Source organism: Thunnus maccoyii, chromosome 11 (assembly GCF_910596095.1).
Source record: "Thunnus maccoyii chromosome 11, fThuMac1.1, whole genome shotgun sequence".
NCBI lineage: Eukaryota > Metazoa > Chordata > Actinopteri > Scombriformes > Scombridae > Thunnus > Thunnus maccoyii.
The window spans coordinates 22,393,512-22,420,616 of NC_056543.1; the positions used below are offsets into that span (position 1 = coordinate 22,393,512).

At 39.7% G+C, this 27,105-nt stretch overlaps 1 protein-coding gene across 5 annotated transcripts in view; it reads left to right on the forward strand.

The window, feature by feature from the left end:
- Positions 1 to 120: 120 nt before the first annotated feature.
- Positions 121 to 27,105, forward strand: part of arhgef7a (Rho guanine nucleotide exchange factor (GEF) 7a) — a 33,080-nt gene continuing 6,095 nt past the window's right edge. Inside the window, exons 1-20 of one of the 5 annotated variants that reach the window (XM_042426145.1) lie at positions 121 to 209; positions 2,444 to 2,548; positions 3,318 to 3,395; positions 9,360 to 9,443; positions 15,725 to 15,809; positions 15,945 to 16,078; positions 16,912 to 17,113; positions 17,947 to 18,035; positions 18,764 to 18,858; positions 19,042 to 19,137; positions 19,398 to 19,520; positions 21,176 to 21,314; positions 21,393 to 21,452; positions 21,562 to 21,708; positions 23,837 to 23,923; positions 24,050 to 24,128; positions 24,219 to 24,358; positions 25,750 to 25,971; positions 26,070 to 26,163; positions 26,801 to 26,890. In XM_042426145.1, the coding sequence (XP_042282079.1) occupies positions 3,384 to 3,395; positions 9,360 to 9,443; positions 15,725 to 15,809; positions 15,945 to 16,078; positions 16,912 to 17,113; positions 17,947 to 18,035; positions 18,764 to 18,858; positions 19,042 to 19,137; positions 19,398 to 19,520; positions 21,176 to 21,314; positions 21,393 to 21,452; positions 21,562 to 21,708; positions 23,837 to 23,923; positions 24,050 to 24,128; positions 24,219 to 24,358; positions 25,750 to 25,971; positions 26,070 to 26,163; positions 26,801 to 26,890 (1,978 nt within the window). In that variant the 5' untranslated portion in view covers positions 121 to 209; positions 2,444 to 2,548; positions 3,318 to 3,383. Of the gene's footprint in view, positions 210 to 2,443; positions 2,549 to 3,317; positions 3,396 to 4,845; positions 4,865 to 4,974; positions 5,033 to 5,134; positions 5,395 to 9,359; positions 9,444 to 15,724; positions 15,810 to 15,944; positions 16,079 to 16,911; positions 17,114 to 17,946; positions 18,036 to 18,763; positions 18,859 to 19,041; positions 19,138 to 19,397; positions 19,521 to 21,175; positions 21,315 to 21,392; positions 21,453 to 21,561; positions 21,709 to 23,836; positions 23,924 to 24,049; positions 24,129 to 24,218; positions 24,359 to 25,749; positions 25,972 to 26,069; positions 26,164 to 26,800; positions 26,891 to 27,105 lie in introns of those variants that run through there. The other 4 variants (XM_042426144.1, XM_042426147.1, XM_042426149.1 and 1 more) reach the window with 4 other exon arrangements.

The following is a 27,105-nucleotide window of genomic DNA, read 5'->3' on the forward strand; positions in this document are numbered from 1 at the left end:
AGATATCTCTCAGGGTCATAAAAGAGACTTTTGTTCACAACTAAGTTTGATTTCCCAACCCAGCTAGATCTGTTATGTTACACAAACCCCACCTGATACAGAACATTTGCTGAGTTTTGCTCCCTATTGTAGTGCTTCCCAGTGAGGAAGGAGGAAGGAACCAACAGGGGACCCTGAAACGGTGAAAATTTGTTTTCCAAAACAAATGTGTAAGTGGATCTTGGGTTGAGATTGTTTTGTTAACAGAAAGATAGACTTTATTTTACTTACTTACTTTCCTTTATAGTTTAGTTTAATTTACTCATAGAATTATATGCACTTTTATACTTTATATAAATCTATAGCTGATATAACACAGTTCTGTGCCTGAAAGCATATTGTGTCAACAGACAAAATTAAACTTATTAGCACTTGCTGTAAGCTATATCCTCCTTTGTAGAGTTACAGAAAATGTATGTCTGATGTATGTCTAGTCCTTTCTACATCTTGGCATTGTGTACTTACCTAGTCCATCCATTATTCTGCTTAATGTATTCTGCCCTGCGAAGTGACTCTGGGTTGCATGGATTTTGCCTTGTCATGATAAAATATGACCTGTCTACCCAGCTCAGATGGCTTTGGGGGAAAGCTGAGAGAAGAGGGAGAGACAGACACAAAGAACTTGATACATTACGACTGAATTGATTTTAGGGACCTTGTAGGTGACACCGCATTCCTTATAACTGCCTATTACCCTCTAAAACAGCAGCATATAATTTAAAAAGACAGAGCATGAGCTTTTTCATTTGATTGAATCTGGAATTTCATTTGGGCTGCACACCCCCTGAAACCACAGGGTCCTTTATTTGTTTATGGCATCTGTCAAAGACTGAACACAGGGGGAGTCCCAGATATGTTTGTGTGTATACCCTGTAGTCCAGATGTACAGTAGAAACTCATATAATCTGCAAGGCACTGAGGAAAAAAACAACACTAGCAATGGAGATGTGGACAAAAAGAAAACTCTATGCGCATGCCTGCATGTGCTTTTTCACGTGTTTGTATCTAAAAGACGATTTTCTGCTTTAAGAACGCCACACAGCAAGGTGCAGACCCGTTTGAGCTTCAATGCAAGTCGATCAAAATTAAAGTACACAACTCTTCTCCAGTACACCATGCTTTATTTATAGCATTTATAGCTTTATTTATAACGTTTTCAGCTATCTCACCTTCATCAGGGTGAATGTGTTTCTGAGAAACGTCCAAATGAAAGACATCAAAGGACACATGCAAAGACTTCTTCAGTTAATGCACCAATTGTTTGTGGGGGTGCATACTGTACAGTTTTGCTTGTGGCCTGTGTGTTTCCGTATTTCAAAGGGAAGTTTCATATACCCTGTATGTGTCTCTTTTTTGATAGTGTTTTGCATCGACCCACTGAAGTCGAGTGAAGCCATATACTCTCTTGAAAGATAAAAAAGTTCTTACATTTGACATATTTTGTCCTTTAGGGTGTTAACATTGTCAATAAATGAAGTCCTTGCTGGGTCAGGTTTTTTATTTGGATAGTGACAATTCTCAGATCTTAATAGTGGAATTAAAATAACTTATAGATTATAACAGGTAGTTTTATTCATTATAATAAATCCTAAGAAAGCAGTTAATGTCAAATAGTATTTAAAAATCAGTAAATATTGTTTGAAGTAAGAGGCCCTAGCTGAGGAGAGATATAGATGCAAACAAGGGTTATTGTGGTGAGCTGTGGCAGCACAATTTGAATATTTCTGTTTTCATGCACCAGTGTTGATGTGAGTAGAAACATGTTTGTACTAATGCAGGCCTACATGCTAGATAGATACTTTTTCAACTCCAAAGCTGTGCTGTAAGAGATGCAGGTACCAGTCCTGATCCATACCATCAGCCTGCATGGACACCGATTCCAACTGCAAAAATTTTTAGCCCCTTTGACCGACAAGTATGCTGGTGCATTTAAAAAGGCCATGAAAGTGGGGTTGAATTCTACTTGCAACTCTCATTTCCACTACATTAAGTATAACCATTAAGTGCCGGTTAGTGTGATGTTCTGGTGTGTGATATGTTAATTTATGTGGCTTTCCTCAGGCCTATATAGACTCACAGCATGTGGTCTTGATGTTGCAGAAGCTCTCTTTCTGTTTCCTATATATGCTCTCAAGAAGCAAAGAGAATAGAGAAACAGTAGCGTTTTCCTGCTGAAGAGAGTAGAAATGTAGGGATGAACTGGGAATGGAGGGATATGAAATGCCTGGGGCCAGTCTCCACAGCCACACAGTAGTACCCTTGGTTACAGACCCATGGCGACGGGACCTCAAAGGTGCAATGGCATCCCTCGACACTAGCCTGTTTAGAAAACGGCTGGCCTCAAGAGTCAGTTTTCCTGACAACACACTCACTCTCCCTTTCTCTATCTCTCTCAGACATTCAGAGTCTAAACGAGGGAGATGGAGACAGAGAGGTGTTGGGAGATACTGAGTGGGCCTGAGCTAAGCTGTCTGTCCCTGCAGCTTGCTCTGGTAACCATGGAGATCAGGTGGGTATTCCAGATTCCTGCAGGTAGAGGAAAGGGCTATAATTTTGTACCACTTCCTCATAAACACCTTTTATAAAGACTTTAGAAGCTGTATTTAATGGCTTTATTAATGATTAAATCATTCACTAATGGTTTCAGTTATAAGCCATTAATAACAACAACTTTTCTGGTTGCCATGCTGTGAAAAATGTTGATAAACTATTGATTAATATTCAAGGGGGTGTCACTCTCTTCATCAATAATAAAGGGTCACATGTTTCTCACTTTCTAGTAAGTCAATGGCAAAAGTTGGTAAATCATCTTGAATTTAAATGTTAAAAAGTTATCAATTAAGACTTCTTACACCAGTGTATTAAATTGTAAATCATAAGTAATGGCACATAACATATTTATAAAAGATGAATAAATGAATGATTATCATCATTATATTATTAATATTATTATAATTAATTTAACCTTTATAAAGAGTCCCTTATTAGAGGGTGCATCAACCACTTCACTTTGACATCATTTTCAGAGCCTTAATATGAGCTACACATAAATAAAGACTGTGTACATGTTTGTATTTTCAACTTATGTAACTGAAGAATTCTTTAGATCATTAACAAGCATTTTAACATGCAAAGGTGCTTTTACATGTGTCTTTTAAGGACATTTCTTGGTATTGTCAGTGGTATTACTGTATTAACTTTGTAACTGCAGGCATCATTATCATAAAGCTGTTAGGGGTTATTAATAGGTACTAACTGGTTCCTTGATGACTTTGCAGTTTCCTCTGTTTGTGTAAAGCTGTAAACCACAGAAGTGTCTCGAGACCCTGATAGTAGCAACTTCCATGCATAACTGGGTGAGTAGATTATATCAGTAGTTCTCAAACTTTTTCATGTCAAGGACCCCTAAACTGACACAAATTAGATCACAGACCCTCATTTGATAAGATTTTGTCCCAGGATCCCCCATCTGATAAGATTTTTGCTTTTAGGTGTTTTATTACAGAAAGTGTGTGAAACCAATGACCAAAATAGTCATACATTCTGTCACTGTGTTACATATGGATGGAGTTATAGTGAAAATAAATGAGTCCCCTTTTTGCTGGGGACCCCTGGAACCTTTTCAAGGACCCCTGGGGGTCCCCAGACCCCACTTTGAGAACCACTGGATTAGAGCAGATCAGTAGATACAGTGTGCAGAGGGCTCCACCCTGTGGCCAAAGTGAGAAGTGAAGCTGTACTCTGCAACACTGCGAGTTCCTGTATTATAGTGATATGTATTTAAATGGTTTATTTTTCTTTGGCCACAACATGCTCACAGACACATTATGCTCCTTTGAAAACAGCCTATGAACTCAGTGTTTCAGCTCATATATGGCTCGGTGGTCACAATCCTGGGAATTGACATGTTCTGCTGTTCTTTTGGGTTTCCTCAGGTGCCCCCGGTTTATCCACATGGTCTGAAAACATGCAGCTCAGGCTGAATAAAACTACTTCTAGTTGAGAAAGTGTTTGTCCCTGTGTGTAACTATTTAGGGTGTTTCCTCTGCATGTCTTTCACCCTGTGCAGGCTCCATAGCCGGTATAGGCTGAAATAGCAGTGAATAATATAATGCAGTAAGGACAGGGCTCTTGGGCAGTGGTTCCTCACCTTTTTATTGGTTGTGACACTTTAAGACAATGTAATGTGTACCTGTGACTTTACATCACAGGTTATGGCTTCAGTGTGGATGCATTTTTGTCCTCAGATTGTTTCATTTGAGGGATTTAGATTCAGGAAGATGTTCAAAAGAAGAAAAAGCAAAAATGAGAGGAAAAATACAACAAAGTAACCTACTGTTGCCCCTCAGATTTATCCTATTGGGAACCACTGTATCAATGAGGTATTTTCTGGTTAAAGTAGATCATCATGTCTGAAATCCAGCCGTTTTCATCAAATTATCCAACCCGTTTTTGTGTTACGACTATGTGCAATTTAAAGACAGTGACATTATTTAGACTGTTGCTTTATACCAGACTTTTCTGCTCTCCTGCTAACCCCCTTATGAATTGAGCCCTGTCCAAAACAGCACAGCTTACAGCAGATAACAACAGATAGCCTGTGGCGTGGTTATAATAAACGGATAAAAGCGCAGGATATGCAAAGCCACACAGAGAAAGCCTGTTCATGTCATGCTGAAGTGCCATTAACTACTGGTTGGACTGGCTTGTCCCTCTTGTGTGATGTCATCCAATGGATGAGTGGCTGGCGGCTGTGATGCGCATGTAGCCTATGCAGTCCGCTGCCTCAACGCATCACAACGAACCGCACTTGACAGCTTGCCAGGTTAGAGGGGGAACACACACACACACACACACACACACACACACACACACACACACACACACACACACACACACACACACACACACACACACACACACACCATTCAAGGGAGGAAACCAGACCTGCTGATTTTTCCACCAGCACAGCCGTCATCCGCATCCACCCGAGGTCTCTCTCTCTCTTTCTCCTGCTCTCTCTCTCCCTCTCTCTCTCTCTCTCTCTCATCGACATCTCATGCATCATTTTTTGGGATTAATTATGCGTCTGTTCTTTAACGCACAGATGACAGCGTAACCGGGGCAGCAAGCTGTTAAGATACCCACACACACCGCCGCTTTGTTGAATAGGATCTGTTGTGATTGGACATGAATTCGGCGGAACAGACGGTTACATGGTTGATTACGCTCGGGGTGCTGGAATCGCCGAAGAAGACCATCTCGGATCCTGAAGCATTTCTGCAGACCTCCTTGAAAGATGGAGTGGTGTTGTGTAGACTGCTGGAGCGGCTCAGCCCGGGGTCCACGGAGAAAGTAAGGGCAATAACCCCCCCACCTCCCCTCCCACCCCTACCCCCGCTCTCCCCTCCGCATAAACCAACCGCCCGCCCCGTCGGCGTGTCTGTGTGCTGCCCAGATCCGTGAAACCGACGCGGTTTGTTGTCTGGCTTCTCTTTCTGCCCAGTGGTCCATGAGGCGATTTCTTTTGTAGGTCACGACAGCCAGGGTTATTGTCTGCGAAAACAGCCTATGCTATATGGTTGCACATGTCAGCATGTAAAAAAAAGAAAAGAAAAGAAAGAAAGGCCGCTGCGTATTGATCTCTAAAATAGGCAACATCACAGCAACAGGGAAATTGATTGATCAAAGAGGCTAGGCAGTATACAGTATATGCTTTATGCTCTTAATAATGGAGGCCTCGTCTGATATGTTTTAATGCATGGTCCAAACACTTAAAAGATCTGCGTTAGTATCGTTTGAAGCCCCTCTTTAAAATTCCTCTTTAATCCAGGGTGATGTGGTTTGTGTGCCAATGTATTTTAATACACAGTGCACACAGTCTATGATCAGCCAGGGGTGACTGGCTATCTGTACACAGACCACAGCTATAAGAGTGGGCCGCCATTGACTGCAAAGGCGTACACAGACACAGATGGACCCCCTCCCCTTTTAAAGCAACAGCGCAGTGTTTGTGTCTGTCAACGTATAGCAACAGCCAGCTGAGGCAGCTACCTAAGGGAGGCAATGTTTTCTTTAAAAAAAAAGGCATCCCTGCAACTCCACATAGCGTGAGAAATGTGCCTGTTAAATGTCAGTGCTATTTAATTTTTGTGACATAATTTTTCACCATTTTGTTGATGACATGAGAGCATCTGATGGAGGATAAAAGCAGCCTCTCTAAAATACTTTATCTGCAATCATCTATCCTTAGGCATGTTTGAAAAGGGGGAAACAGTTGGGAGGTTGGTATCTGATATTCATATGTGACATATTCTGATAATATATTGCAGATCTAAACTCTGTTAAATCTGATCTGTCATCTCATTTAGGGAGGTTGTTCTTTAGAGATTATGTTCTTCACATAACTGCTAAGAAGATTTTCCTTAACTTGTAAACTGTTCTGACCTCAAGACCTACGTCCTACCCTACAACAATATGCTCACATTATCAAACTAACTGTTGCAATGATAAAATAATCACTACTTTGATGTAGTTACAGGTATACAAACATATTGCTTATGTGTATGAAAGGATGTGAAATGGCAAAAATGAAGCCATAAATCAAAATCTTTTTCTTCCCTGCTGGAAAGACACGATTCTGCAACTCTCAAGTCATAAGAACAATGGCCACATCTGTGGAGACCCTGAAGCAACAAATGCTAATAGATCTGATGAGCCAAAAGTATAATTGAATATATAAACAAAATGGGTTAATACTTTTTATAGCCTGTTCAAAACTGGATTTTATTTATGATTTTTAAAAAATCCAATAGTGATATGTTGGCCAGTATTCCTATTTTTTCACACTTAAATAAACATAAACATTTTTTAAAATAAGGATCACTTAAATTTGGTTTTTAAAAAATGTAAGTAAGATATGTACTGACAAAGACATTTTACAGTAAAAAAATAAACATGTCAATGGTGATGATAAATGATAAATTATGCAATGGAGGTGTGTTCCTAAATGACCTCAGACATATTTTTGGCATCTCTGTGCTGCAATTTCATATTAATTATTTGCCAACATAATATTCTAACGTGGGATAAACAAACAAATACACCGGCTTGGCTGATTCATCAGTCACGCCCTAAGTACTACCACTATACTTCTACTACACTTCTAATAATTATATTTTACATTTTCCCAATGCATTCCCATGCAAATGATTCTCATTTTTCTCTGTTAATTCCACTTTTCCTTGTTGTTTATGTAATAATGAATAGGCTATGTTTCTTTAGTCCCTGGGCAGTATCTGATGCATCATTGGTTAGCCATTTCCAGTTACTATCTGGCCTGGATGTGGCCCATGCCATTCCTGAGATGTGGCCCTCATTTGGTTCAGTAGCCACGCTCAGGTTCAGTCATTACTGTCAGTCCAGGCATTACTGTATGTGGGCCAGAAGAAAGTGGGAGATGTGGGCCACAACTGGGCCAGATGTCAGTTGCTATCTGGGTAGATGCCAGATCTATTAATATATACACTACAGATGATATACTGTATACAGTATATCATGGTTCTTTCAAAAGCATGCCTCTTTTCCTCCCTCACTTGCATCTATTCTTTCAAGAGAGGCAAGGTGAGGATATTGTTCATTTTTACATAATCTAAAAATGTCATGTATCAGTGACATTCTGTTTTTGTTGCACTAGCCCGCATGTGACATGCACACACCCTAGATTAATGTTTGTCCTGGACATACTCAGACAACATGACCTTTGAATTATCATAACACCAACAAGGAAGATGAGAAGTAAGAGAAAAATGAAATTGAGGAAAATGAGAAATGTGTAGAGAATGTGTGACATTATGAGTCAAATGGGGTAAATGCAAGTAAAATGTTTGAGGAAAATGGAAAATTTGAAAAGAATAAAAAGTATTAGGAAATGCTAGAAATAAGGAAAACCAAGGAGCTGAAAAAATGGCCCTGCAGTAAAAGGTAAATGGGAGACTAAGATATCTTTTCAACAGTTTTGAGGTGTATTACTTCATACTTTAGATATCCTATATGTCTCATAGACTATGTGACTTCATTTGTTGCTTCACAGACACTGGTAAGTGATTAATTTCAGGATTCTGTTTATACTTTATATATATATGCATTAAATAAATGCAGATTTTAGCTGGTTGCGGATATGTTGGTATCTGCATACTAGTTACCCCTCTGTGGATTATTAATATGATCTAATTTAATCTAAAATTGCAGTAAAGACATACCAAAGATAATTTACATTGTTTGTCCACCAGGGAGCACTGACACGTTTATTTTTCACCTGAAAAAAATGTCCCAGTTTGTTCATATCTCGGTCACAATCCTTCAATAACCAAATTTAAAGGTTCCTTATAAAAAATGTTTATACATGTCCTGGGTAAAAGATGAAGTCATCAGATCAGACGTTAAAATCCTCTATTGGTTGGATACAGTTGAATAGGTACACCTAACAACAAATACATTAGAGCTGCAACGATTACTTGATTAATCAATAAGTCAGTTGGCAGTAAATGAATCTCCAGTTATTTTCATTTGATTATTTCATTTCGATTAATCATTTCATTATTTTTTTAAGAAAAAATGCGGAAATGTTCTGGTTCCAGCTTCTTAAATGTGAATATTTTCTGGTTTCTTAAGTCCTTTATGATGGTACACTGAATATCTTTGATTTTGGAATGTTGGTCGGGACTCAGCAAAAACCAAACAACTAATCGATCAATCGAGGAAATAATCAAGAGATTAATTGATAATGAAAATAATCATTAGTTGTAGCCCTGAAATACATTAGTTCTACAATAAATCTTTACTTTGTGAAAATTATGATGTTATAGAGAGATGTTAATCCGACTTTATGGTCATTTTGGAGGCTGTATTGTGCTGTAAATTGTCATACAGTGAGGTTTTCTGTTATCTTGTCCACCTCTATCCCCAATCAGTGATTTTTTAAATTAAAAAAAAAATCTATTAATCCTCTATCCACTGTGATGACAAAGGTTATTGGACAAGCCAGTGAAGCCATAAGTTACAACAGCATCAATGGGGATCTCTATTAGTCAACGTCATTTCCCTCGACCCAGCTCCACAGCCTCCTCCACTTCCCCGCTGCGGGATTTGTGTTCAGCCTCCCGGAGTGTCAAAACACAGAGAGACTGTAGAATGCGTCTCGAGAAAGAAGAAGCATTTTTAGGGCTGTTAAACTCTCAGAAAACCGCAGTGTGAAAAGCAAGAAACCCGCAGCGTGAACTGGAAGCGTGTCTCTAACCAGCATTTTCCCGTCTTTTCAGATTTACCAAGAACCGAAAAACGACGGCGAGTGCCTGAACAACATAAAGGAGTTTCTCAAGGGCTGCACATCGTTCCGCGTCGAGGTAAGACTTGTGGTTACCTGTCGTTTACATCACACCGGTCCGCATGTTACACAGTGAGAGAGGTGAAGTTTGAAACGCAGCGTGTGCGTGTTAAAGACGAGATACAATAAACAATGGGCTTGACGGAGTGGACGGACGGACGGACGGACGGAGGGAGGAGGAGTGAGCTAGCAGCCGAGAACAATCACCCATCGCCCCGCGCAGAGCTTGTGAGCTTGTCCGTCCAGTGGCGACACATTTGCAACATTTTAGCAACTTCAAGGGACGCCCATTGATAAAAATGATTACATTGTAGCCTGTCTACATATTCCAGTGTATGATTTACACGTGTAGAAGCGACTATAGCTACTGTTTACGCTCTCTAATTAATGCAGAGCTTTGTCCTGGGGCTCCTGCGTGGCTTTATTGTCACCAGCAGTTCACACTAGCCATTGTAGAAACATGTTTTCTTGCTAACAACAGACAGCTACTGTAGCTATCATCAGTACAGGACTGTGGTCTTGTTCTAACATAGTAATGACACAGTCTTGGTATTATAAGGTGTTAAGTCTAAACACGTCCACCTCGCCCTTGCAGGCATATATAGAAATGTTTGAGTGGGGTTGCAGTCATGGCTAGTAAGAATACTACCATAAGCAAACTGAGGACAGCGTGCTGTGTACTGCTGTGTGTTGGCCAGTGCATAGAGGGGTCATTGAACCATCCTAGTGTGACAATGAAAGTCAGTGTTCCTCAGCATTGCCTCTCTTTAACCGAGTCTCCAGCCACAGAACAAGAGGTGCAGATGGGGTGAGACAGAGCCCTGTCATATGGAGTGCTGAAACATGCCCTTTAGTAGTTTTGGTAGTTACAAGAATGCCAGAGAAGCAAACGGCATCCATCATGATTTTATTGGAAATGGCCTCTGTTTGTTTTGGCTCACTGCAGGGACAGGCTTGAGCAAGGAATAATCTGCGGTTTTATTAGTAGCAAATAGTCAAATTGTCTCCTTTATCTACTGGTTTATGTGATGCTTCTTCACCGGAGGAGATGCTGAAGTCAGTACTGTCACCAATTTCCTGTCTTTTTTTAAATTTTTTTATTTTTTTTAAGGCTATGTTTAGTCGGTGCGTGCTGGAGTGTTTAAATATGTGAACTGGACAGAGCAGGATTACAGTTAGTTTGGGACTTGGCAGTGCTTTGGCTCACCATCTGTAGAGCAAAGATGGATCTTCTCCAGAGCCCAGAGAACTGCTGGCTCTGAACCCAGGTAGTTGCGGCTGCAGATTAGAGCAGTGGCCGCTTACATGAGAGCAGGACAGACAGATAGACGCTGTGCTTTTGCAGTCCTGACCTGCCTCTTTTAGATGGAGTTAAGCTGGACGTTTGGCTGAGCATCAACTGTGTTTACACGTCTAGTCGGGATCTAATTTGTATACTTGTTCCTGATTAGATGTTCCTGAGTAGACCGTGTCTGACATTTGGACAGCTGCTGTTACTGACCTTTCACTTCTAATGTGTTTGACCACAGGAAGTGATCATTAGAGTTCCCATGACCCCTGTGGTCCCTCTGCAATAGTAACCTCAGCCTCCGCCTACCCTGACAGTGATCACAGATCTGTCTTCACTAATGAGAGAGCTTGAATTCTTTGCTATTAACAAAAGGTTGTTGTATTATAAAGCAACCACATTGGACACATAGTACAATTTTGAAGTATTTACATAGTGACTCACATTTTTGTTGCGTTGCTCTTTACTCCGGCAGTTTGCATTTGAATTGCGGTTTTCTGACATTCTGGATTAATTTTAGGCTGTTTACATGTTCATCAGATACCTTACAGGTACAGATACAGATACAAATTTTATCCCCAAACACCCCAAAACTTATAAAGATAGACTTAGTTTAGTAAAGTTTGGTTTAGGGCTGCAACTAACAATTATTTTCACTATGGTTTCATCTTTCAGCTGATTATTTTCTTAATTAACTGATTAATTGTTTTCTCTATAAAATATCAGAAAATAGTGAAAATTACTGTCATAGTTCGAGTCAATGGTTATGTCTTTAAATGTTGTATTTTGTCCAAACAACCAACTGAACAACCAAAACCCAAAGATATTCAGTTTACTATCATGTATGACAAAGAAAAGCCTTAAATAATCACTTTGAGAAGATAAATCCAGCAAATTTGACATATTTGCTTAAAAAAGAACAAACAAATAATCGATTACTAAAATTAATTTTCATTAATATGAAGATTAATTTTTGATTGACTCATTGTTGCAGCTCTAATTTGGCTTGCAGTCAATGACTGGCCTAAGTCTACGATTCAGAGGAGTCAGCAGCAGGTTGTACTGCAACGATCTTTACCAGAGCTAAATCTATCAATTGGCTGCCCTGATGAATCAAATCAGACTTTTTAAACTCTCAAATAACAATTATGATATCAGGCCTCGGAAATCCAGTATCAGGCGAGCAATAATCTTCACTTCTTGCTTGTTTGGGGGACTTTTTGTCTTCAGTCTGGTCTTCAGGAACTGAAACACATGATCAGTTGATTGAGGTCAGGTAACTGACGTGGCCAGTGGAGAACAGTGCACTGTTGCAGCTTGGCTACCTGATATATGTATGTTTAGGATTGTTGTCCTGTTGCAGTGTCCTAAAATTGGGGGACTGTGTTAAGGAAAGGATTGAGTCCTACGCTGCCCACTCAATATAAACACATCTCATTGTTTCATTTTCATCCACTGTCACTGTTTAAATACATACTGACTGCACTGTATGTATTCTTAGCTCTCTCACTGTACACAGATGTATTGTGATACTGTGACACTGTGATGAGCTAACTTAAGTTTATTATTCAGTACACTTACGGTCACATATAATCATTAACTGTAGCATACATGGAGTAGTTGGTTTTGACACCCTACGCAGGTAAACACTCATTTCCTCACTCATGACAAGTGTGAGAGCAATTTGCTCCCAGTAGCCTGCTGAGTCACAGAGGGGTGTTGCACTATTGTTTCTGCCTGCTTTGAGACTGTGATACTGAGGTCTAGCAGACATGTCTAAGCTTGTCATCTAAGTCATGTTCATTGTGTCCCTGCAATGAATGTTTAATGATCATCATTCATCATGTTTCACTGTGAAGAGATTGGTGGCTTTTCCTCTAACGGAGAGCCTGTTGGATTGAGTCATAAGTTGGTAGAAGAGCTCAAATTTTGCAGATACTCTGGGAAAGAAATGGGGTGGGTGAAAGTATAGACGGGTGAGGAAGAGGGTGCTTTCACATGAATGCTCACAAGGACATCTAGTTTTCCAGTAGCTTGTACACACTCACACACAAACTCTCTTTGCAAACACACACAATCATACACATATTCCCTCTGGGCTTATCTGTAATCAGAGCGGAAGATGAAAAAGACTCTATCTCACAGTCACTCATCCTCTATTACTGAAGCGAGAGTAACTAATCACTTGAAGCCGTTACACAGGAAGAGAGAGGACGACTACAGTCATCAGCAGAGATACAATCACTGCCATTCATACTAACCAAGAGGCCAGTGAAAGTCACGCTGACATGCACACACACTGCTTACACTTTTACTGGAGTTAAAGGATAAGGCTGGCATTATTCTACATTTTTGTTGTTGTCAACAAATCCTTTTAAAGGACCAAAACCAGCAGTGTATCACTCAGTATCTCAATACTTTGACTCTCCTATCATGTCTGTGGCTCTCAGTCCTATTTGTTGCTTCTGAAAATCTAATTCTTTAAAATTAGGTCACAAATGTGAAGTTTTTAAAAGACTAAGGAACTCCTTAAAAATGTGGGCACTCTAGTTTTTAGCAAATGTGACTCAGACATTTGGCTATTTGAAATTTTTCAATAGTTGTGCCAATGCGATTCTTGAAGGATATGGCTGGCAATTTTCTATATTTCTCTTATTTTCAGCAAATCTCATATGCAGAGCCAAACCAACAATGAATTCATCCCACTTCCAAGTATTGTGCATGTATCCAAAGCCTGAAATATCTTATTCCTCTGTGCTGTAAACCTCCGTTGTTGTCCAAAAACTATTAAAAACACGTCAGTGAGTCACACTGTTGCACTGGGTGTCATATTCCTCTGTCATAAAGAGTATAGGCATGGTAGTTTGTTTAGAAACAGCTCCAAAGACTGAAAACAGTCTAGTAATTGTATAGTAATAGTTCCGTGCTCTGTACCTGGATGTGGAAATGTCCGGACCACATGATTATATGTGCAACAGACATACCACTTTTTCCCTTTGGCTGCTGTGTTATGCTGTTGATGACTGGAGGCAATAAAGAATCCAAGTTTTAACCACAAAGTTCTATCAGCGCTTACCACTTAGACCAAGATAACGTTAGTGTTGACTGTTGCTCTCAGTCTCTCCCTCTTAGCACGTCTCCATTGTTTCTGTTGCATATATTGTTATCTTCTGAACTTCGGTTCTATGAATCCATCACATTTGACCATTTCTTCTTGTGCGTCAGATGTTTATTCACACTCGTCACATCAATCAGACTCTAACCCAGACATTTTACACCGTGTCCTAACTGAATGCAACAAAATCAGTTTGATTGCTTTGTTTTCTATTGGAAAACTGGCTGCGAGTGAAGCAGCGCAATGCGGCACGCCGTTTTGAGCTGAATTTTTGTTGGACACCCTGTTTCTATTTACTTCCTGTCGCATCATGGACAAGGAACAGCTGATTCATTTAGTTGAAATGAGGAGCTATCTCTACGATACCTCCTCTGGCTGGAGGGAGATTGCCAGGGAGCTGGAAGTTTCTGGTTAAGTTGCCGTTGACTATATTGGTTGTATATCCAGTAAAGAAACATCTAAATATCACAATATAAAGTGTTTTCTGTTTAAAATGTACAAACGTAGGATAGCAAGTACTCACCCATCTGATCTTGAGTGCACAGCTGATAGATATGTGTCTTGTTTACATGAGGTAACAGAAGTGCATATTTAATGGATTCAGTGTGGACAAAAAGCATCCGATATTACTTGATGCGACGTGATAGTTGGAACAGCGGAAGTCTACAGCATCATAGAAATAAGATATATCAGGCTTTGGATACACACACAATACTTGAAAGTAGGATCAATTCATTGTTGGTTTGACTCTGCACATGAGATGTGCTGACAATTATAAAAATATAGAAAATCATTAGTAAGTTGGGAACTATTTGATCAAAGAATATAAAAACAGCACAAGTTCCATTCCAGTACCAAATAAAGTGTTGAGGTTTGATACCCAACTGTACTAAAAGAGGAGCAAAGTGTGCATTTGTTGGGGACTGTTTTCAGCCGTGGATAAAAACACAATTGGTTTGCTAGTGAGTATGAACAGCAGCAGGATGGTGTATGTTGAACAGACTCAAAATTCAAAATAATGAGGGAACATGTCACTCAGTGCAACACCATGGCTCATTAATGTGGTTTTAACAGCTTTTGGACAACAATGGAGGTCTATGGCACGGTGGAATTAGCCCTATCAGTACTGCTGAAACAGCTGATTAATTGATTAGTCAACAATTAGTCAACATTTTGGTAATCCATTTAATATTATATAACGCTGTTTTAAGTTATAAAACAGTGTTTAATATTTTGTAGAGTGAACAATTAATTGATTAATCAAACAAATAATAGAGATTAATCAGCCCTAGATCTTATATCATCATGCTTGGTATTAACATGCAATCTGTATCTAGAGTTGTTGTCTGGATAATCTGATCACGGGCCTTTGCATTTACACCTGGTTTTAGTAAGAGTGCATTGTTATTGGATTGCAATATTTTCAAATTAACTCTATATATCAGTCTTTTGCTATGCAGGAAATACTTATTAGTAGGATAAAATCATTAACATAGCCTTTGTTGACAATAATAAAAAGGTAGAATATCGCCAGCATTATCCTTTAATGCTTGTGCTTTTCCTGAAGTAGACAGGGGGAGTTCAGCACGTAACAGTAGCATTTGTAATACGCATAATTCAACCAGCATCCAGACGACTGTAAATAGTGTTTGTTTATAGCTGCTGCAGATATACTTGTATCTGCTGAGGTTGTGTGTTTCGCCCACCACTTCTGTCAGAGATAAAGAGAGTTATGGATTGACTGCTCAGAGCTTTCAGTGTGGCCAAGTGATGACACAGCGCTGCTGCACTGGAATTAGCGATTATCTTTAAAAGGGAAATGCACTTGCCGATTACTCTCAGGCACTCACGCCCACATTCTCTGACTCACCCTGTCTCTGTCCTCTCTCACCCACAGCCGTTTGAGGCCAGTGACCTGCTGCTGGGACTGAACTTCTCAAAGGTGCTGAGCAGTCTCGTAGCTCTGAATAAAGTGACTGCAGGTTAGTCAAAACATGTGCAATGTGTGTGAGTTTCACGATACATGTGGTGGTTGTTTTATGAAAGACTGGCGGGTAGACGTGTGTGGGCACCGACTGTAGATACCAGGTCTATTTATTGTTTTTCTTTCTCTCCAGATATTGGCGTGGGTAGTGATTCAGTGTGTGCCCGACACTCTTCAGCTCACCGTATCAAGTCTTTTGAGTCGCTGTCCTCTCAGGCTTCACTGGGCCGATCCTCCAAGCTGCTGCAAAACCAGTTTCGCAGTCTGGTAAGACCAACACTGACTGATACTACTAAAACTACCCTGAGAGTGTGGTCGACGAGGTCTTCATTACACTTTCAGTCCATTGTTCGTAGCAATGTTTTGAATCATATTCTAAAGTGTTGTTGGCATTTTGTCCATTCATATTAATTATTAACAATCCAGTGTATCAGTTCAGTGTTGTAGGTCAGTAATTGTAATTTTACAACTTGGAGGCAGTTCCCTGCCTCCAAGTTGTTATGGGACAGAATTATGTCATAATAAATAGATAGTTAAGACAGTTAAGATGTTTTGTTTGTTTGTAGCTTGTACAAATACATACGGGTTTTGGGTCATAAATGAGCAGTTTATAACTGAACATATATTAATTAAAAAACTTGGATTGTTGAAGTGGCACATTGGTTGAATTAAAGCCAACAATGGTTTTGAAAAAAGTTGTTGTCTGTCACAATTCAATTAAGCCAACAATCATTCAGCCAAAACAATCAGCTAGTTATAGATGGAAAAAATTACTAGAAAATTAAAATAAAGATTGATTTTCATCAATTATGGAAAAGCAATGAACAACTGCAGGAAAACAGCAAACAAGCAATCACAATGGATTGTACCTTAAAGCTTGTAGAGTCTCTGAGGGGTGAAACTGATGAGTAATAAATGTTACACAATGTTTGTGGGATTTGTTTCACAAAATAGATGAGAAGTGATTTGTTTAATAGCAAAGCTCTTCTTGTTGACACGTGTTTTCCTCTTCCAGCTTTCATCTCTTGACCTCAAAACGTCTATTCTGCTCACTGCTTACTCTGCCTTTTGCTTCTTTCCCTCCGTGCCTCGTTTGTCAGGACATGTCAGAAAACAGTGGACAGCAGCTGCTGGTGAAGGCACGTTTCAACTTCCAGCAGACCAACGAGGATGAGCTCACCTTTAACAAGGGTGATATCATCAGTGTGACTCGTCAGGAGGACGGTGGCTGGTGGGAGGGGATGCTCAACGGCAAGGCTGGGTGGTTTCCTAGCAACTATGTCCGTGAAATCAAAGGCTCTGGTAAGTACCTCTGCTACCTTTGTAAGACATTTCACTGTGTTGCTTGGTAGGGATGCTCTTATCAGGGTTTTTAATGCAAATGCTTATCATGTGATGCTATTTTCAAACTTGGAGTGAACACAGGCAGTTGCATCCCTCAAACCACATAATCACAAAAAGGTCTCCGTCCCTGAATGCCTCTGTGAATGATCACAGAGCAGCTTGAAAGATTAAATTATATTCTAAACAGACGTTTTCACATCTCTCTCAGACAATAATCGCCAAACAGTACACAACATGACAGCTGCCTTTGTCACTTCACTTCCATATGGCCTTATGACAGTAATGCAGCCCCACATCTGTTGCCTCTCAAGGCCTGCTGTGGTCTGTTGTTTTTCACTTGTAAAACTGGTTGAGATGCCATGTGGCAAGAGACGGCAACTCAAAATCTGATTCTCAGTTTGACTGATAGTACACTAACCCATTTAATGATTTGTCTAATTGGTGATTTTAAGGAGCAGTGGTCAAAATATAATTTATCATTTTATGATTTTTCCTTGGGATAATTATATGATATGCTTAATTTGTTTATTGGTGTAATATCACCACACATCCAGAGATAATTTAGGAATTACAAGCCATGATAAGATCGTTAGAATGAACATTTATGTGGGCAGGACACAGACAAAGACAAAACACTGCCTACTAATCCACTTTCACACATGATATTTCATTTGTTAGGCGACTCCATAGTCTTTGAACTGTTGCATTTTCATGCCTAATTAGACCAAACGCTAGGCAGACGTGTGTTTAATCAGAAGGACTTAATTAATTTCTTTTCTCTCTGGTCACAGACAAACAAGTGTCTCCCAAGTCTGGAACTCTTAAAAGCCCGCCTAAAGGCTTTGACACATCTGCAATCAGCAAGACATACTATAACTTGGTAAGGACACAGCACTACAGTAATCTGAAATCAGCCATGTTTTCACATTTTTGTTTTCTTATTTGTTTGTTTCTCCTCTCTTCTTTACTCTAATGCTGAAATGTAAAGATTTTGTCTCTGTTATTAGACCTTTTCTCTAATATTACTGACCATTTCCTAGTTTGCAGTTTGCCTGTTTCTATGCTTGCAGTATAGGAAATATATTGACAGATTTTAGGCAACTGTTAAAAGTGATGAATCAATATTTTGTATTAGTGTTGATTGTATTACAATGGAACATTAATTGGTCAGAAAATCTCATGCACCTGTGATATGATAGATATGATGCAATATGATTTATTATATGTTCATTATATACAGTAGTTGAACGATGTCACTCAGGTCATTAATAACTTGCACTTTGTAATATTTTGATCAGTTAGACATGCATCACCAGGATACAGCAAAACCATTTTTACAATGAATTAAGAAGAATTCATTTTATTGAACAAAGCATTAAGGATATTTGGAGCAACTCTGCAAGATTAGTTTATGGGATCTTTTAATTGTTCAGTAATATTACACTGACCTGGTGTTACAATATTTTATGGATTAATAGCTCAAATTTGAGGCACTAATTCATGAAAGAGTGACTGTAATAAGAAATAGAACTGTTTGATAAAAACCATCTTCACTTCTTGAGATATAGGCATTTTCTAAGTTGAAGCTGTTTTGTCCTTTTTTTGCAGGTTTTGCAGAACATTTTAGAAACAGAGACAGAATACTCCAAGGACCTTCAGAGCCTCATGACAAACTACCTGCGACCTCTTCAGAGCATTGACAAGTATGACTCATTTACACATACAGTAAAGTTTGAAAAAACCAGAACCAGTGTTTTTTTATTGTATAACAGGAGCTTGGATAATCAGATCTTTGCACATTTTTTAAACAACAAAGCTGGGTTGAGTACATGAGTTTTGAATTTGTCATCACCACTTTGTTTTTTCCATCTCGTCTTTTCCCCCAGACTGAGCAGCTCGGATGTGTCTCTGATTCTGGGCAACCTCGAGGAGATCAGCACCTTCCAGCAGATGCTCGTCCAATCACTGGAGGAGTGCACCAAGTCAGTCCCTCCTAACACATACAGCCCCTCCGCAGCAGCATCCTTTCTGTTTCATAATATAAGTGTAGGGGCATCTAGTGTTGGGCCACTGTATTACAGGGATATTGGATTTGAGCATAGACCGTGGAATATATCATATATTATAATTTTGTATTCCTTTCAGCCTACAGCACACATCCACATGCCATATATTTCTGCTCTACTGTATTTTCTTGTCAGTGTATGAAAGTTTTCATACTACTTTATCTGTGTTTCTTTAGGCTTCCAGAGAGTCAGCAAAGGGTGGGCGGCTTCTTTCTCAACCTCATGCCACAGATGAAGGCTCTTTATGTCGGTTACTGCTCCAACCACCCCTCTGCAGTGAATGTGCTCACCCAGCACAGGTAGGTTTACACATCAACTACATTCAGTTTGAATTTATAGTGTTTTCAACTTCCCGAAAAGGGAAAAGTGAGTGGTTGTATTGTTGGAATTTATCTTTCTTTTACAGTTGTAGCTACCTGCTGTTTGCTGATTGTGGCAGCAAAATCTAGCTTTGTGGACACAAAGTGCGCAATCTGCAGTCTACTTATCATTATCAACTAGGGTTGGGCTGATGGGCGATGCCATTGTCCATCGACCACTGAGCCTCTACCATCGTACCATTGTGATTTAAAAGCCCCCCCTACCACCCCCATCGTCTTTTGCATGGATTACATTACTCTTATTGGCTTTTTACTCACAAAGCTTTTATTGCACTTACAGTAATGCAATGAGTGTAGTTAGTTGTCATCAAGTTGACCTGATTCACTGTCTTTCCTCTGCTCCTCTCAGAGGACATACTCACATGCATAGAGCGCTCAGAGCCGCGTGCAGTGAAACAGAGGAGAGGAGAGAAACTTAGTGCGACCATAAATGAGAGCAAAATGCAGTAGATGCTCACACTGAGCTGAAATGAAACGAGGGCATATAAATTAGGTAAATAACTCTGTGTGTGTGAGAGTGTGGGTCCTCTGAGAGAGGAGCAGAGGAGGGACAGTGAACCACGTGAAGTACCCGAGTTGATGACAACTACATTTGTTACGTTACTGTAAGTTCAATAAAAGCTTTGTGAGCTTTCCTTGCAGGTTTAGAGTGAATTACAGCATGTACCCCACAAGAGGGTAGAGGATCAAAATTTTGACCCAATCTGTAACAGGCTAGTGGAAAACCAAAATCTGAAACATATTTGCAGAAATTAATTTTCAACCCAAAAAGGACTCGAGAACACTAACAGTGGTAGCAGCACCATGCACCACCAATTAACGCGTAGCTGCAGTCAAAAAGGAGTAGCAATACATTACATTTCACATTTCACACTGAGACCTGCAGCCACAGGACTATCCGGACTGATTAGGTTGAATGTTAGTAACTAGGGAACTGAGACCAGTGAAGACTTCCACAAGAGGTATATAATGTACCTGGTAGAGGTTGACCTGAGGTGAAAGTGAGTAATGCTTGCTGTCAGATTATCTATGATTCTAATTGCATTAAGGATTTTAAAGAATATTGTGAATCATGATGCACTGCAACAGATCCTGCCTTTGCAAAGCTATGTGAGACGTGGCGTTTCAACTATGCTGTCATTTCAAAATTGTATGTTTTTTAAAGCAAATATCTCATTAAGTGTCTTTCAGTCAGTTTTAAGGTTTCTCCTTGTCAGTACAGTTTTCCTGTATTTGTTATATGCGGGCATAGTTTTTGAGATCATAATTTGACCTTCATAACTTTGTTTACTTACTTCAAAGTTACACAGTTACTTCTTTATATCAGTGATTTTGTCCATCTCCAGTAGCTTATGATTACTAAGGCAACACAAGCAAGTTTTAAGTGAGAGGTAGGTTTAATGCCAAGCAGCCATGTGTGCCAGTTTTAACAAAAGTCTGATTTTTATGAATGTGTTGTCAAACCAACATTGGATAACTAACAGAGATACATGGAGCTGTCTGAATCCTGTGTTGGTTACAGACCCTAAATTAATTAATTGTCTCACTGTCTCTCTCTTTCCTTCCTCTTGCAGTGAGGTATTGGGGGAGTTTATGGAGGGGAGGGGTGCCGTCAGTCCTGGGATCCTCACCCTGACCACAGGCCTCAGTAAACCCTTCATGAGACTCGACAAATACCCCACCTTACTCAAAGAGCTGGAGAGGCACATGGAGGTGTGTATCTGTGTGTAAACATCTGTCTAGTAATCTTGTGTGATGTGTTTTCTAACCAACATGTTTCTTCTCTCGCAGGAGAGTCATCCTGACAGACCTGACATTCAGAAGTGCATGGCGTCATTCAAAAATCTGTCTGTAAGCTAAACACACTTCCTCTTCAGTCAGACGTAGCCAGTGACTTTACTTAATTATGTAATAATTTAATAGCAGGTCTTTGAGTGGTTGTCTGTTTCCATTGTGCCAGGCTCAGTGCCAGGAGGTGCGGAAACGTAAGGAGCTGGAGCTGCAGATTCTTACTGAGTCCATCCGGCTGTGGGAGGGTGATGACATTAAGACCCTTGGCTCTGTGCTGTACATGAGCCAGGTCATAGTCCACAGTCCTGGGTCAGAGGTACAATCACCATCCACCTACACTTCACTCTCTATAGACTGCTGCTAATAGTGTTTGTAAACGAAATACGGCCTAACCTATGCACATTGCTGACTTCAGTTGTGAATGTTATTTTACAGTGCATAAATATACTTCATATATGCATTTTCTAGACTTTTTATTGTAATTTACCTAAATCATGTTATTTAGTTAGCCATTTAGTGTTTAGTACTGTAGCACGTTTGAGTAATTGTAAGTACTTCATAAAACTTTCCTCAAGAAATATGTTTGATGATCAATCAAGAGGTCATCGCAAATGTAAAAAACGGTTGGCTAATTAAATATGTAATTTTAAGTGAGGAAAAGTATGACACAGGGAAAATTCTTAAGATTAGATTACAGCTACAGGTTGGTAATTTCAACAAAATAATTAGACATATCGAGGGTCACTTCATATATAGTTACATGACCATGGCTTTGGTGCACTGGCTCAAAATCACTGACACATAAACGGGTATCAACACCAAAGTCATTAGTGGGAAAACATGCTTATTTCTTTAAGGGAAAGCCTGAAACATTAACTAACCATCTTTTTAGCTGTACTTTCACTCCCATAAGGAATATTTCTTTGTAAAGACCCAGTTATAGTACTGAGCTTCTTTTCAAACACATCTTTTCATTGTGGCATCTTAAGTGGACAGAAACCTTCATAGCTTTGATCAAAAGAATCTACCTAATGAATGTAATGCAATGATTATGAGAACAAATTGAAAGTATTTTCATTATGACAGGCAAGCACCTCTCTTTAAAAAAAATTATCAACATTGGCATCTCTCCAGACATTTTTCTAAATAATGATTCAATAGTACCCACTCTAACACTATTATTGTTAAAAACAGGCTAGAGATTCACAGTAATGAATCGACAGTCTGACACTGAAGACAACCTTACAACAATGACGTTCTAATATTTAAGGCTGGCGATTTTCCTTATTTTTCTTAATGTCAACAGATCTTATGTGCAGAGCCAAAACAACAATGAACTCATCCTACTTGAGTAACAATGATAAGATTGTAAACCTCAGGGGAGAGGTTTGTAGTACGGCAGACGCCACTGCACATGCACGGGAACGCAGCTCCATTTACAGTGCTTTGCTAGCTTCTGGTGCTACATATCACAACCTCTTGACTTTGTGCTGAAGTTGTTTGAGAAATGTATAAGGCAGTAAGGAGTACAGGAGGTCCATGGCAAAGAGGAATACAATATATATAGCTTTGGATACACACACAAACACATACACTTGTAAGCAGCATGAGTTAATTGTTGGTTTGGCTGTACACATGAGATTTATTGACAATAAGAAAAATATAGAAAATCGCCAGCCTTATCCTTTAAAGGATGGGTTCACATTTTTTCAGGTCTATCTTAAAACAATACTGACAGGCCCATATGTAATTGTTTCTCCTCTTCACACTAACTGCAAAACATTTCCTCTTAGAGGGATGCAGGTCCTTATAACCTCAGTTGAACTTTAAGAATTCATTTTTGCACAGAAAGAGGACTGTGTATTTTGTCCCCTATCTCTTACATTTAAATTGCTTTCAGAGAGGATCTCTTTGCAAACAGTATGAACAGGAGGAACAAATACAGCGACCAATAACGCCAGTTCAAAGAAGTTATAAGAACCCCTGGTCTAGGTCTGGCAGAGTAAAATGCACTATGCAGCAACAGCCTGTGGCTTTCTGTGATTGTTATTGTGATAAAATGCCACATCAAGGTCGCACATTGAGGAAGATGGGATACATGCACAAATGTATGCTGTGAACTTCAAACAGGAAGTCTGATAATTCCCAGAGCAATGTGACTGGTATGTTAACAGACTCTCCACCTGCGACTTGATAAATCCTCACCAGATAATTCACACTGCTGCAACTTTTCTGTTAGACTTTTTTAAATGGTTTTATCTTGTTGTGAATCTTTGAACTAAACTGGCTCTTAGTCAAATGTGTCCATAATAGAGTGGTGATAAAAAAAAAAAACCTGACAAAACATTTGAGCACTTTCTTGCATTTACTCTTTCCATTTCCCTTGACATTTCTCTCTCTTTCTCTACCTCTTTGTCTCTCTACAACCTCCTCCTACTTACCAGGAGAAGAGTGAGCGTTACCTCATGCTCTTCCCCCACGTCCTCCTCATGTTGTCTGCCAGCCCGAGGATGAGTGGCTTCATATTCCAGGTCAGTGATAAAGACTTTCTCAGAGTTTCTTTCTGATTCCCTACCTGTGTTTAACATCAGAGTTCTGGACGTGTATTGGTCCTTTCTCTTTTGTCTTGAGTCTTATGTGATGATTTCCATATTCAGGGAAAATTGCCTCTGGCCAGCATGACGGTGACCAAACTAGAAGACTGTGAAGCCCATAAGAACGCCTTTGAGCTCAGTGGTGAGGCTCCCTGAGATTAGCAACATGCTGTGCTTAACGCTGTGTTCATTACTCATAATTTCTTTAACAACATTGTGTGTTTCTCTGCAGGCCCAATGTTTGACCGTCTCCTGGTGGCGTGCACCAACCAGCAGGACCTGCAGGACTGGGTGGAACACCTGACCCGACAGATCAAACACACTGCAGCCACAGCGCCCAGCCACAAACCACTCACTGTTCCCTGCCACACGGTCAGAAGCTAATGATTACATACCCACACACAGCTGATTGTCTCTCTATTAATTTAGACCTAATGTGGTGTGAACACTATCAATATTAAATATATGTAGATTTCTCATATGTGTGAACCCTAAAATCAGTATTCCATGAGATGCTGGTACATATAGTGTCCAGCAATCAGATAAAATTGCTATACAGCCCTTTGTGAGGAGGCTTATTTATTTTACAAGTATGGCTTTAATACACAATGGCATTTAATGAAATGAATACAAATACGTAATAGACATTCAGCCTTATGAATAAACAATCAATTATGATAATCCAACCACAATAGGCCACATTGATTGGTGACTAAATCATCAATCACAATCAATCACATTTCAGAATCAATAAACCTATCTGCAGGACTTCAGCTAAAGGGAATATAATTCTCTGCTGTGGTTTAGGCTGATTAAAAACAGTGAGGCATCATGGTAGAACAGTTTTGATTCAGTTGGTAATTAGTCTAATGATGTCTGTGTGTGACTACACTGTTACTGTTTCAGAAATGCAACCCTGCTTAATTTGCTGCTGCTCTGAATTGTAACTGGATAAGTAGTCAAAACATAGATGGAAAGTAACTATACATAGTATTTCTTGAGTCAAGTAATATAGTTGTTAAACTAGTATTGACTGATTTTTTTTTTGGCAACTGTGGAGACAGTGCAACAAGCTGTTAACACACTATAGACAATGATCACCTTAAATGTTGATATGGCGAATGTGTTAGCAAACACTTGCCTACTACACATCCACCAGATAAAGAGCAACAGTAGCTCTCATTTAGAGCCATGTTTCGGATCACCTGAGAGTCCAAGTCCAGTATTCACTCTCCTTTTAGCACCGCTTTTCTCTTCACCAACTCCTGACTTCACTAACTCTTCAGCTGCTAAATGCTCCACTATGTTCACCACTATGTCTGCTGGTGCTGGGCAGATAGTGTACAGTGGGGTTATTAGAGCGTTTTTGCTGGAAAATGGTGCCTGCTGCAGCTGACAATGAGGTCAATTTGAGCAGTGAGAGTGAACTTAGAAGTTGCGGTCCGTAAAACCAAAGTAATGACTTGAAAGACTCTGAGGTCACTGCAGAGTCGGGTGATAATTCTTTGTGGATTTGTCACTGCAGAGTCGACACTTTTGCATTACAGGCAGTCATTTTAATTATATAATTTTAAAAATATATAATTCAAATATTAAGTAAAGAGTGAGCTTTCATGCTGAACATTATGTAGTAAACATAGCTCCATGTAGATGCATTTACTGGATGTTTATCAGTTATTTAAGAGCAGTTATTATTCCACAGAGGAGCAGAACAGTCCATTTTGTAATAAGTGTTATTACATGGGCCTTGTTTCGTTTCTCAGCTCCCGTCTCACCCTCTCACCCCATCCCGGCATGCTGAGGGAAGGGCCATGACAGTGGCCCCCACCTACCACACCCTGCCTCACCCCTCCTCCCATGGAACGTCTCACAGCACCATGATGTGGGGCCCACTGGAACCCCCCAACACCCCCAAACCCTGGAGCCTGAGCTGCCTGCGGCCTGCACCCCCACTACGACCCTCTGCCGCCCTCTGCTACAAGGAGGTGAGGGACCGTATTTATGTGTAGTTTGGACATCTTCATGTGTTTTTTTATGTAGATTTTCTAATGTCATGTAATTTTTTTCTGCCCTCCATTTACAGGATCTCAGTAAAAGTCCTAAGAGTGTGAAGAAACTCCTTCCCAAACGCAAGCCTGAGAGGAAACAGTCTGAGGAGGAATTTGCCTTGAGGAAGAGTACGTTTTAAACTATGTTAAACTCAAATACACCAAAATAACAATTTAGTTTTTCAAACTAAAGGGATTGTTTGACATTTTTTGAAATAGCTTATTTGCCTTCTTGTTGAGAGTTGGATGAGAATATCGATACCACTGTGATATCCACCCGTTAATTATGAAACTAGTGCCAGGAGACGTTTAGCTTAGATTAAAGACTGGAAGCAGGGATACAGCTAGCGTGCTGTAACTCCCCAGTGTGTTGTTTTTACATTTATGTTTTTGTACAAATTAAACAAATGAGATATAATGTTTTAATTGGTGAGCTTTAGAGGTGCTGGTAGGCAGATTTTGAAGGATAGCTGTTTCCCTTGGCTTCTAATCTTTATGCTAACCTAATCGTCTGCTGGCTCTATATTCATAATTAACAGACAACTTGAGAGTAGTATAAATCTTCTCGTCTAACTCTTGGCAAGAAAATTAATCAGTGTAAGTCCCAAAATGTCTAACTATTATTTTAATGTTCGCAGATGCTGTAATTTTTGCAAATATCACCCACCCACTGACATGGTACAGCTGTTGGGGGGAAAGACTGTTGAGATCTGAGGGACACGAGCATGTGAATAAATTTGTCCCCATTGTGTCCTCTCTTCTTTAGGCACAGCTGCTCTGGAAGAAGATGCCCAGATCCTGAAAGTTATTGAGGCATACTGCACCAGCGCCAAAACCCGGCAGACTCTTAACTCCAGTAAGAAAAGACATCATTTTACTTATATATGTGCATGCACAGATGAGGTTTATACCGCAGCTTGGTGCCTTAGTTTCGGCTATATCTTGCTGTCTTTGTATTCTGTTACTCAGTGCCTTTCATTAACACTGATATTCTGTACTGATCCTTCTAACAGTATATTTTCCTTCTTTCTGTCTCTCCTCCACTCCTCACTTTTTGGCATTGCCCTGGTT